Source organism: Cygnus atratus, chromosome 6 (assembly GCF_013377495.2).
Source record: "Cygnus atratus isolate AKBS03 ecotype Queensland, Australia chromosome 6, CAtr_DNAZoo_HiC_assembly, whole genome shotgun sequence".
Lineage (NCBI taxonomy): Eukaryota > Metazoa > Chordata > Aves > Anseriformes > Anatidae > Cygnus > Cygnus atratus.
Genome location: NC_066367.1, coordinates 28,048,920 through 28,061,938, shown reverse-complemented (window position 1 = coordinate 28,061,938; position 13,019 = coordinate 28,048,920). Strand labels below are relative to the sequence as shown.

Sequence of the window (13,019 nt, the reverse complement as noted above, 5' to 3'; positions counted from 1 at the left end):
AAGAGACACAAACTAATCAGACCCTCTCTGTTTTGTTGTTGCTGCCACATTAAGTCAAAGCAAAAAAATTGATCCTTTTAGCAGGAGGTTAGAATTACTTTTGCCCCAGAAACTGTTCTACCAAGCACTTTAAACATTATATTCAGGACTGTCAGATTTGGAAGAGGATACACCTTTCCTACTCAGAAACATTTTGAGTCTGGACTCTCATGCTTTCTCTTTTTAATACAGAGTTAAAACTGTAAATGAATGAAAAGAGCCATTTACCATCAGCTAAACACATCTTTACTGCTTTCCAACTAGTACTTTCCATTGCAGAAGCTTTCAGACCCTTTGTACTCATGAACTTACACAGTGGAAACTCCCCTGCAGAACTCTGTCCATCTCATGTCAGAGGGTAGCCACTGCACAGTGGGATCCAAGACAGTCAAAGGCTTTTCGCTCTATCCTGTATTGCTAGTACACGTGCTGTTTTCTTTCTCCTTAGTTGCAAGTGCAGCCTGCACCTGCTATATAATCAATAGCAGTTAACAAGGAAAGATTTGGGATCATGGTACTTACTTGGGGTGTTCAGGAGACGTGACTTTTTGCAGTGGTAGGCTGCCTCCTGTTCGCAGTACTCCGCACTGTTTATCACAGCTTCAAGCTGCTCCATGCTACTGTTATAGTTAAAGGACATGGTGTACGGCTTCTCCGGACCAGCTCCTTGGACTCTAGTTAGCTCTGTGTTGTTGTGCTGCACTGCAGTCCAGATCTTATCTTCTGTTAAACAAACAAACAAAACAAAACAAAAAAAAAAAGGAGGATTGATTGGGAAGTTAACAGCAAAAAAAACTTTCAACAAGCAGGGAACAAAAATCAACCTAAATCTAACGCTTTACTGCATTAGAGACAGGATCAGACAGACCCTGGGTTCTGAAATGACGACTCTGTAATGAAGACCTGCAGGTCGACACATCCCACAGAACTTTCTCCCTAAACCAGCTTCAGCAAATTCTACAGCCTGCTGTGCCAGAGAGAAATTAAAAGCTTCCCAGGATCTTTGGGAGATCTTCCACATCTTTCGTTGCCAGCATCTGGAGAAAATTAGATGCATTTCAGCTGTCTTCAGTCCTGAGAGAAAAGACTTAATAATATGGATCAGGATGGTAACTTTCACCTTCTGCAAACATAGCCTGACCTGAGACCACAGCCCACTGTTACAACAACAAATATGAACTGCAGCTGATAAGCTCACAAACTCACCACAAACAAAATTCTTGGCAGAAAGCTACAACTGCAAACGTGTTCTTACTGCCCAGTTACAAGTCAGAGCGCTCATTCTACTCAACTCCCAGATTTTTCTGCACATAAACTGAGCAATGCCCCACTTGGCTGATAGTATAGAACATATGACTCAGCATCTGTAGCTAACTGTACATTTTGATGCTTTTCCATGCTGCGGACCCCATTCTCATTTCTTTCATTGTGTTTGCTGGCAAAGCAAAGAATTGCTCAGGTCACGGACAGCAGAATCTAGGCTTATGCACAATCTGCACTGCAACAACCCAGCTCACAACCAGCATTGAGGTTGGCATGATAAGGAGAACATCACAATTAGAAACAATTAGCTTAGCAGGGAGGCTATTTCCCAGCAGGTTCTGGCGAGATAGCAAGGGACAAGATAACAAGGACAGCCTGAATGACCAATCTGCTGAGCTGACCCAGAGTAAAAGGCAAACTCTTTAATGAGGATTCACAGGACTGAGCCCAGCACATGCTCCATGATGTTATTTAGAGACACATCCAGTAAATTCCTCTTTTATCAAAGACAATGCTCACCCAGGGATGATACAAGATACTGACAAGGCAAAAATAAAGGAAAGGAAATTTGATCTTAAAAATTGTGCATTGAAATATTCAGATGTTTTTACTGACAGATAACCTGGGCTGAATTCTTGCACAGCACAAGCTTTACAGTTACTCCCCGATACGCTGGCACAGAGCCCAGCAGCTTTGTGGCCACTGTAATGAGTTGCAGTTGACCTATTTTTCCCTTGAGCTACAAATATCCCACAGATGACTTCAACAGAACTCTATTAGGCGTGTATAAACCCTAAATGGACCATCTTTGCAAAGACACATAAGTTAATGGATTGTCATTATGGAGGCATTCAGATGACAGGCAAGTAACAACAAACATCTGGAAACCATATAAACACGTCTGGTCCAAGTTAGAGAGAAACCGCTCTCTGAGTAGTTTACAGCATAATCTTGAACTTCAGAAACTGTAAGGACAGTTTACACCCAGCAACCCATAGATTTACTCACAACTCTCATCATTTCTGGGACCATGAACAGAAGCAGTTTTCTTATAGATCTATAATTCTGTGACTCTTACTGAGTTCAGGATGCTGCTTATAGATCCTTTGAGTTGGAGCTCAATGAAACACGGGTGCAATGTGTGACACATAAAAGTTAGATTAAAATCACAAGAAATATTGCAAATTTATTGCTTCTAAAACTTGCTTCAGTGCTTGTAACCAGTCAATGCTGTAGCACAATATAAAACCCTACACAGTCCTGCACAGTATATTGCTTCCACCACATTATAATTCAATGACTTCATAACACACCTCATACATCCAGAAGTAGTGATTCTTATCACCCAGTCTGTGGTTGTTTTTTTTGTTTGTTTGTTTGTTTGTTTTTTGTTGTTCTTTTCCTGCAAGGATTGACATGAACAGAGAGGATTTTTCAGAAACAGATGAGGGTGAACTTCCTCTCACTGAAGTTGATGGAAGTTTAAGCCCTGCCTTCACTGAAAAACCTATATTACCATTGAAAGACAACAAACGCTAAATTGATGATATTACAGGAAAGATGTTAAAACAAGAGAATGGAATGAACTGTTTGCTGGAAATTCCAGGTGGGCAGTCTTAAACTCTTCCACTGAACATCAGTAACACACTTTTGAGAAACTATAATAAAATCAATGCTCATACTAGTGGCTATATTGCTGCTCAGGAAGTACAACAGCCTATAACACTAGAGTTACAACGTGGTTAACACTGCCATGTTTTCCAGACTTTTTACTTGTACACCGGAAAAGGTGTTGTGTGGTTACCTGAAAAGCCAAAAGCATAATGATCTGATAATTTACAAGCAATAAAGGACTATTTAGGAAAAAAAGGGGGAGGGGGGGGACTCTAAAAAGTATAATAGTATGAAACAGTCTTCCCAAGCAGTGTTGGAAATATAATCAATTAGCATGTTTGAAATGAGGCTGGACAAAGCACTGTAATGGACAACCACTCATTGACGAGCATATTAAACAGACAGTGCGACCAGTCTCTCTCTTACCTTCCTCTGTGATTGTTCATTTATTTCCAATGGTCTTGTCGTCATTACAACTGCACTCAGCTGTGCCCCTGCAGTCTGAACTTTGACTTTCAAAGACTGCTTTTCTCCACAGGATCTTGTGGAAATAAGAAGTAAACTACAGATTCTCACTACAGATTCTCCATCCTCTAGTTTGTGAGGGGAAAGGGAAAACAAATCAAACTTCCGTTTACTGAATGTAATTGTGATTTAGCATGTAAAACAGAACAGAGAGGAAGAAAAAGTAGTAGCAGAAAGGAAAAATGCCACAGTTTTATTTCAGGTGTTTCCTTACCTACACATGCCTGATTTATTATATTTATTAGTTTTGTAGGTTAGATCTGTGTTTTGCTGGACACTTCAAGATTCCCTGTATGCTCTGCGTTTGAACTATAGGTAACTAACAGCACAGCTTCTCAAAAATATATATGTTTGGCTCACTGGTCTAGTTAAAGGAAAGTCACAACCACCAGTAAGCACACATCTTGGACAGTAAAAGCTACCTCCATTCGAAAGTTAATTTATTTTGCCTGCATACACTTGGTGTAGAAAGAACACACAAAATTACATCTTCCACTACTTTTTCTTTTTTTCCCTCCTGTTTTTAACCACCCAAAAGGCAATGAAAGAGGCTTAAAAAACTTGAGAGTCTAAAAGGAAGCCTTCATACTGGAAGGGTGACCCAACACACCACACATGCTTGACAAAAGATCTGTTGACAGCAATGTTAGAGGAGGGAAAGGAAGAGAGATGCATTCAGCTACCTCAGACATGCTTCCTCCTACTTCCCAGGGAAAGAAAAAGTACTTCCATCTTACAAAGGGGGATGTGAGATGTAGAGGGACTAGTTAACATACACAGAGTCACACACAACCTGCTGGAAGAATAAGGATTTGCATTCACATCACAGTAAAAGCAGAGAATTTCTTCTTTCAAAAGGCCACTTATTGGTTTAAATGCAGTAAATGAGCCTGAAAATTATTTAAACTTCAGTGTGTTTTGGGATGGAGTGGGAGAGCCAGCACTGCTCCCTACTGCATCTCAGCCAACTGAGAAAGGAACAACAAAACACTGGAGGGCAGTAAATTCTTGAACCATTTCAAGAGAACAGCAAGACCACGTCCACCTGCTTCCAAAGATCAGAAGACAACCTTTCTTCTGAAGACCCTCACCACTTAGGTCAATTCTCAGGCTTTAGTCTGGTACCATTTTCTCCACGTCACACCTGGCAGCACATGGGAAAAGACCATTCTATTTTCTCAAACTCATATCTGCAAATACCTACAAGGCTGATATGAATATCTCATATCTGTAAGGCTGCTGCCAAGACAGAGTTGTCTGCCTCATAAGGAGGGTAAGGAATTCTCCTCCTACAGCTTGGTTACTGTGTACTCTGAAGCCTACAGACAATTATCTGAGAGCTTGCATTTCAGGCATGCTTCAGGACCCACGCAAGTCAGGCGGCAGCAATCTGTATATGCACACAGATTGCTTCAGTTAGAAAGAGGTCTAAAAGCTGTCTGCAACTTACCTCCATGATTTGCAGACCTCTGCAAAGATTATGCCTGTACCATTTGAAAATTGGTCTCCAAACAACATTCCTATTTCACTCTATGAGGATTGTTTTGTGTGTGTGTGTGTGTGTGTGTGTGTGTGTGTGTGTGTTTTTAATCTTTACTTTTTTTTGCTTTTGTTTTCATTATATTTTTAGGAAGTGACATGGATGCAAACCAAATTGAGTGTCACTAGCTCCTTCTAGCCATTTCAATGTCTGGAAGCTGCTAATCCAAGTAGATAAGGGTCTCTTTTCTTTATTTCAACAAAGAGGTTATCATTATCTTTTCCTGTTTGTCCATATTACATGTGTTTTTTTCTCCGTTTACTCAACTTAATGAGCTCTCCCTGCACTTGTGAATTTACAATGAGAATGAAAAAGCTGTTCTCCAGGAAAAGGTCACTGTTTATTTTCACTTTCTATTATTCCACCTTATTATTTTATTACTTTCTCAGCTTGGTAAAATTCTGAACCACATATGAGCTGAAAGTCATTCAAAATCCAGCAGGAGAGTGCAGCCACACCTTCTACTGTGTAACCTGGAATAGTTAAATGCAGCCTTGAAAAGCAGATTTCCTAAATGCTTGTTAAATTGTTCCATAATTCAAAGGTGACAATGCTTTAATTTCAGGGTAATGCTACAGCTTTATGACTTTGCAGTTTTATTTAATGGACCAATTTACTAGGATATTACGTTGCTGGTATTTGGTCCTAGGAGATGTTTTTACAGCGTGGGACTGCAATGCATTCAGCACATTTCAGACTCTCTGCTTAGTCTCACCCATAGTTCTGTCATCTTGCTGGAAGCCTCCAAGTTGCTTTTGACGGCACACAAATTAAATTGTGGGAAATTAGAGCAGCTGGAAAACTGGCTTTCAATGAGTTCTGTATTGTCTAATTCTCGTTTTTATTCTTCAACTTGAAATATCTCTGTGGAGCACATTTCACCCATACAAACTGCATCACTCCTTTGTGATTTAGGAGGTTTGTCACCAAACAAGATTATTCAGACTGATTAAATTGCCAACAAGCCAAACATACGGTAAATGCTACATGAGAGAGAGAGAAATTGCTCTGAGAGCTCATACGATGCATTTGTTTCATGGTGCTCTACATTGAATACCAAATATTGTCCTGAAAGCTATACCTATAATTACAGGAGTAACTACACAAAAGACAGACTCTCCTCCTTTGACACTGCATTGTTTTAAGCTGCAGTGACAGTTTAGCCCAACCACTCTACTATACCCCTTGAAGAATACGAAAAGACAATTTCTTAAAGCAAAAAGCTGTAATTCACTAACTCCAAGGAGTAGTCTGCTAGGAAATCCACCCATCATTTTTATTTTTTTTTCTTATCTCCAGTTTTCTTTTCTGCTGGCTGACCCAGAAATATGTGCTTTTGCAGCTTGGTTCGTGCTCAGTTTCCTCCTAGTTTCCAAGTCAGCTGCTTCCAGCCAGTGCACAAGCACCGTGATGCATTTCCATGGAAACTATTCTGGGGCAGTTCCCATCTCCCAGCCCTGCATGCAGCCCACTCTCCGACAGTGCTGGCAGACTGTACCTGCAGGTGCATGTTCCCCAGGGATGTCTACACCCAGGAGAACTGCCAACCCTTAAATCCCTCCCAGCAGTCAGTAGGCAGCACCTGGAAGGTACAAGGGTTGCAGTGACACCCCTGGCTCCACAGACGTGCAGCCCCAGCAAAAAGGGAAGAGCTGGGCTCCAAACTCCTTTCTGTCCCCAGGCATGATGTTTGCTCACTCTGAGCCCAAGGTTCAAGGGGTGTCTGTCAGCAAAATGATCATGGTAGGTGGCTCTGATGGATGAGAGCAAGACACCTCTTCTGTGACCCCTTGCACCCTCATCTCCCCTGTTATGCTGAAGCTCAGAGATGACAAACCATTACCCTGCCAGCCTACTGCTTGCTGACCCTACATTTATGTATTTCCTGTAATACAGGGTATCTGCAAGCAGTAAGAAACATTTTTGTTCATAGAACCATAGAATATTCGAAAAAACGAAGAGGCAGTCACTGAACTACCTCTTAGAGCAAAATGGACGCTTCTGCCCTGCGCTCACACTCAGCGCAATGGTGACAAAGCTCCTTCATCCCAGGTGAGTTTTGAGAGCCTCAACACATGACCTTCTGCTCTCATATGTTGCAACATATGCCTTATGATGGCTCAGGTACCTGCATGAGTCTAGCAGACAAGAAGGGGAGCCCACAGGGGATCTGCTGTGCTTCTGGAGCAGCACCAGGAGGCTGGGCAGGACATCTGAAATTTTCCAACAGGGCACTAGGCATCTGTATCTGGTGCAAACAGATCCCACCCTTGCGAGACTACTGGAGTAACTTTTAGGGAGCCACAGCCTACCTCTAGCTTCTGAGCACTGTGAATGTGGGAGAAGATCGATTAAGCTGCAGTAGTCCTTGGTTAAAGGTTACAGGAAAAAGTCTGTTACATTCTTCTGTAATAAAATATCCTTTGGGGGGCCTTCTACATGTGTGAGGGTGAAGAAGGCCTGTGGGACATCTGATATAAAGCTCATCAGAAACACAGCGCTTGCTGAAAACAGCAAGGCAGCTGTTGACAGCACAATGCCTTTGACATAATATAAACATTAAATGTTTATTTCCTTTTATGAAGTTCTGGAATACTTAATGAAGATTCAAAGAAAATGTATAAATTGTCACAGCTACGTTGTGCCAAAAGACCTGCAGTGTTTGAGGGGATAAACTGTAAAAAAACCTGTCTTTAATCTAAGGAGTAGTAAATAATTTGTAAAGGATTCCCATTCATCATCTTCCCCCACTGATGAAGTCAATCATAATTATAGACAGTAAGCTGCAAGGTACATTCATAAACAAACAAATAAGAATGCAAAGAAAGCAACCAATAAACCAAAACAAATAAACAAACAAAACACTCTAAAAACTTCCTGCACAACTTCAAATCTGTATCTGACTCATTTTTGACTATCTAAGGGAGTTTCACCACTGAAGTTCTCAGCCCACAGTTACATAGTTGCAGGTGATAAAACCAGAATTAAGGGCATGACCTTCTCCTCTTCTCTGTTATTGCTTGAGCCTAACTGGTGTTAGCCCTCCTTTTAACTGGAGAGTTAGAGTGATTTCTGTATCAGTGTAATTGCTATAAAAAGTAGAAAGAGATAATGATTTATTATGGAAAAATAGGTTAATAATTTATATGCAGATGATCTGAGATTTCTGTGTGGAAAGGGGGGATGCCAGGAATGGTAATGCCATCAGTCCCATAATTACATTGGGAGCATCAACAAGGATCCCTGCAGCAAAGATTGATGTCTGGCCAGCTCACCTTTGCATTCTTACTCCAGTCTGTTGCTTGTTCACAGTAAAGCGGAACTGCTACAATATTTTCCTCAAATAGCTGATCAAATATCCTACTATAAGTGGGACTATTGAGACACCTAAAGTATTTAGGCACTTCAGCTGCAAACATATCTTGCATCTTCGTGAATTCAGCCCTGTTTGTTTACATACCATGGAATATGTACTACACAGAAGAACAAAATCTTGATCATTGTTAGCTGAATGAAAGAAAAAGAAAAAAGGAAAAAAAAATGGCTAGAGGCAATTTTATAAAGAATTGCAAGTATAACTCTGGTAATCTCTTTTATGTATTTTTAGAATCTTTTACTATATATCCAAGATTTAAGCACAGCTTGCCAATAGTATTCTGAGACAGAAAAAATAGTGTTTTACTTTTCTTGCATGAGAAAAATAGGCAATAATTGCATTTTGAGAGGAGTATATAAAAACAAGAAAATATTTTTTGTTCATTAATTTTGTTTGTTTTTTCATTATGGCAGTTTCAAAAACAGATCTTGGACTAGCAGCAAGAGCTGGAATAAGGACTAATCACTCCCAGATCTGCACCTCTGGAGGGAGAAAAAAAAAAAAAAAAGCCATTTGAAGACTGGACAAATATCTGGCCAAGATAAAATTAAGCATTGATCTTATCGCAGTAATTTCTAAGCACTATTGATTTGATAGTCCAGAGTCTTCCTATGGTAAAACAGCATCAGTAAAGAAATACAGCAACAAAATGATTCTGTATTGTAAGCAAATCTTTCAAACATCAAGGGTAAAATTTATACCAGAGGAGATGAGGTGACTCCACAGAGATGAGGACATCAATAGATTTCTAAGCAACGAGAGAAAAAGAATGAGCCTCACAACAATAGAGAGACTTGCAGAAGAGTGGTTGAGATGGTCCATTAGCCATTTTCTGCTATCAATTGTTATCAGCCACTTCAGTGGAAAGTGAGAATTTGTTTGGGCTAATTATCAAACAATCAGCCTACAGGAAAAAAAAAATATTTCCCAGCCTTGGTAGTTGTTTATTATCCCAAAACATGACAGGATACATCCTCTATGTACCTTATTCAAAAAAATGTCTAAAGGACCATGCATGGATGACTGGAGAACCCAGCTAATGCCAGAGCTAGTTCACATTCCCATGCAGATGGCCCTGGAACCACATTAGCTATGTTCCCACAGTAATGAACATAATTAATAATCCCTGCGTGGATCCACACAAACATATTGCTTTTCATATCATCCACCTACATATGCTCATGGTTTGGGTGCATAAACCCAAACATGCATTTCTGATGTGGATTCCTTTTTGTTTATTATAATTGATTAATTTCCCTGTGAAAAGTGACTTTGCTTTGGGTGTAATGAGCATATAGGTTGAAGAAAACATTATGTTAATAAGGTGCTGTCTTTTTTTTTTTTTTTAACCCAGTTTTGAGTTTGTTGTCTTTCACTGTCATTGAACCGTCCCTTTATTCTTATTGTAAGAAAATGCTAATGAACATCACTTCTGTCAATGACGTCCATTCACTTTGGGTTTTCCTAATCTAAATAGCCATGGATTATTTACTTTTAGCCTCTCTTTGTACAGATATCTTTCTATGCCTTTAATTAGTTACATTAGCACTCCTGACTACCTCCTATTTCAACAAGATATTTTACTTTTACTTGAAATAAACAGCCTTCAAGACAAGATCCTTCTGAAGTGCTTCACATACTCTTTCCTATTCTTGACCAATTTAAATAATAGCATGTCATCTACAATGTTTGTCACTTTGCTTTTTCAGCTACTTCTCCAGACAATGAATAAATATATTTCTCCACTCTGGTATCAGCAGATATCTTGTGACACTCTACTGTTAAATTTCTTGCCAGGCTGCTTTTTCTCCCTGCAAAAATTTCCTTTCCCTTATTTCTCTCTCCTTCTTTGTCTGTGTCTTACTATCCAGTTCCCTCTCAACACACAAACTTATAATTCTGTGCTTTCTTCAGAATTTTTTTTCAACAGTAGGCTGTGAAAGTTGACAGACTACACAGAAATCACTGGGACCATAGACATAATAAATTAACTCCTAATGTTGAAACTTCCCATATCCACATCACATATCGGATGCCTATGAACAGACACCAATATGTGAGAAAGAAGGTGTTAATCTGACCTGGTTAATAACTGGCAAGGCAATTGAACATTAACCTGTTCAATTAATCAGATAAAAATTAGAAACAACTTTAACCAAATGTAAGTGAACAGTAAGGAACAACACTTCTCTAGATGCAATGATGCTGCTCATTTCTGATGATCTGACTCCTTTTTTGAATTCATCTTTCACAAATGCAAGGCACTGCAATTCCCACAAGTCATTAGCTCATTGCACCTCTACTTTAAAAAGCACTAAATGAGTCATTTCCCCAGATTTTCCCTTCCACCTCTAAATTCTTCAGCCTAAACACATTTTGGGCACAAAGAGATTACCTCTTCTTCAACTGCATATGAAAAGAAGATCTGCCAGCCTGAGTAAAACCAAAGCTTCATTTAACCCAGGAGCCAGCCTCTACCTCAAAGGAGAACAGATAGTCAGGGAAGCGAGGAAAGGCAAAAGGATTTTCTGAAACTCATTCCCAGTGAGCTTTGCCTCACAGCTGCCTGAGATGGGAGTGCAATTAAACTTCCACATTTAATAGCACCTTCTGAATCTATCAGACAAGAGTCTTTTTATTTTCCAGCCTGTTTTTTCCGCTCTGTTGATACACTGGACTCCACGGCGTCCTGTGATAATAAGTATCAAACTGAATTATTCATTGCATCAAGAAAAACAAAACCAAAAATAACTACTGGAATCCTGCTACCCGATAACTTAACAGTCCCTCAGCTCCCATATTAAGAGAAAAAAATTATTCCCTTTTTGCTTTCTCTCTGCCACGTGTGATCTCCATGCTTTCCTGCAACAGTTCCCTTCATCATCTCATCAATCCATTTAGTATGTTCACACATGGAAGCCATCCATACTTCTTGACCATCTACATGTTTCCATTTACAGTAGGTGTGGTATGCATTTATTTCACTGGACAATGTTGTCTGTTTTTCCTCTATTCCTTCCATAATATAACAACAGAGAAGGTTTTTTTTTTTTTTTAAACTTTCCTTGAATATTGATTCTTTCTGAAAAACTGCAGAAGCATAACCTGAGAGTAACAGCAAAATTCAGAATCTATCCCTGTGCACATAAATTAAAAGTTATTTTTCCCAAATACTTTGCACTTAATCTATTACTGTAAACATCCAATTATTATCAGCATAATAATACGTTCCCAGAGAACATTAAGAAGAAGCTCTTGTGATTAAGGCACCCAAATCATATTTAGATGATACAGAAACACAGAATGGCTCAGATTGGAGGGACCTGAAATACCATCTAGTTCCAATCCCCTGCCATGGGAAGGGATGCCACCCACTGGATCAGATTGCCCAGAGCCCCATCCAACCTGGAATTGAACACCTCCAGGGACTGGGAACCCACAACTTCTCTGGGCAACATAACCCAATTGTACATCAAACTCTCCTGATAATTACAAAATAATAATTTCTCTCTGTGCCTCAGTCCTCCTTCTCACAATAGGAGGAACAGAGATGCCTTTGACAAATGACCTTCCCCTGCCTCAAATGAGACATCTGGGGGGAAAGAAGAAATGCAAAAAAGAAAAGGTTTCCAGGCTAGCAGGTTTTGTCAGTTTTCCCCACCTCCAGTTTTCTCGTAACCAAAATAAAATAAGAATGTCAGCAAGTTCATTACAGACAGAGAGAAAATCTACTTTCTGGATTTCTGCCAAATAAAATTTATTTGAGGAAAGCAGACACTTTCTGCAAGGAGTTTGTCAAAAATTCTACCTCTTGAGCAGAGATAAAAAGCACTTACAATGTTTTGATCACACATATTTATACAATAAATAATAAAAATGAGCACATTTCCCATACTGAAGATCAAGGAAGGATATTCAGACAAAGGTGAAACTGTTTCAGTTCTGACTAAACAGCAACAGTGAAGGAGACATTTTATTAAATATTTGTTACACTTGAATAAAAAACACGCTTAATAATGAACTGGTGTGCATTTAATTAACATAATGATTGCCCAATTAAATCAAAATGAAAATTTGATTTGAGGCACTTTAAGTACAAGGAGATTAAGGAGAAAATATGAATATCCTGAGTCCTTTGTTTTCTGGACTAAGCTTGGAGGTGATATGTGGCAAAGTAGCTCTGCCAGAGTTAGCACTTTAGAAAGGGTAATAAAATCTTATTTCACCCATGCAAAACAAAAACAAAAAATCAAACATGAGACAATGTAGGAAATTTCCTCTACATTTCAAAAAAAAAAAAGCAGAACGGAGGTTGGACCATATTTCCAACTCCAAATATGGACTGTATTGTAATCTTTCCTCGTATCTTTGCATGACAACCCTATAAACAAAACAGAGCTAGCTTATTAAGGAGGAGAATTTGCTAGATGGGGATTTTCATTTTAAAAACTTTTATTTTAGAAGTACAGAACTGTAAGTTTGAGGGACCTCAACCAATAGGTCACCCTTCCAGGCTCTTGCTTTTCTACCTGCCTCTGTGGTGACCCTCCCCCTAAGAGCATCTCATCTACATGTGTACCCAGATAGATGAAGGCATTATCTGGAACACTAAAGGCCACACACTTGTAAGAAGGAAAGTACTACTACTTAGAATGGGAGGGT

The 13,019-nt window shown here is 39.4% G+C and overlaps 1 protein-coding gene across 1 annotated transcript in view; it reads right to left on the bottom strand.

Annotated features, from left to right (window-relative positions):
- CNTNAP5 (contactin associated protein family member 5) overlaps positions 1–13,019 on the bottom strand; it is a 216,383-nt gene that overhangs the window by 78,975 nt on the left and 124,389 nt on the right. Inside the window, exon 14 of the mRNA XM_050711667.1 lies at positions 562–762. Within this exon, the coding sequence (XP_050567624.1) occupies positions 562–762 (201 nt within the window). The remainder of the gene's footprint in view (positions 1–561; positions 763–13,019) is intronic.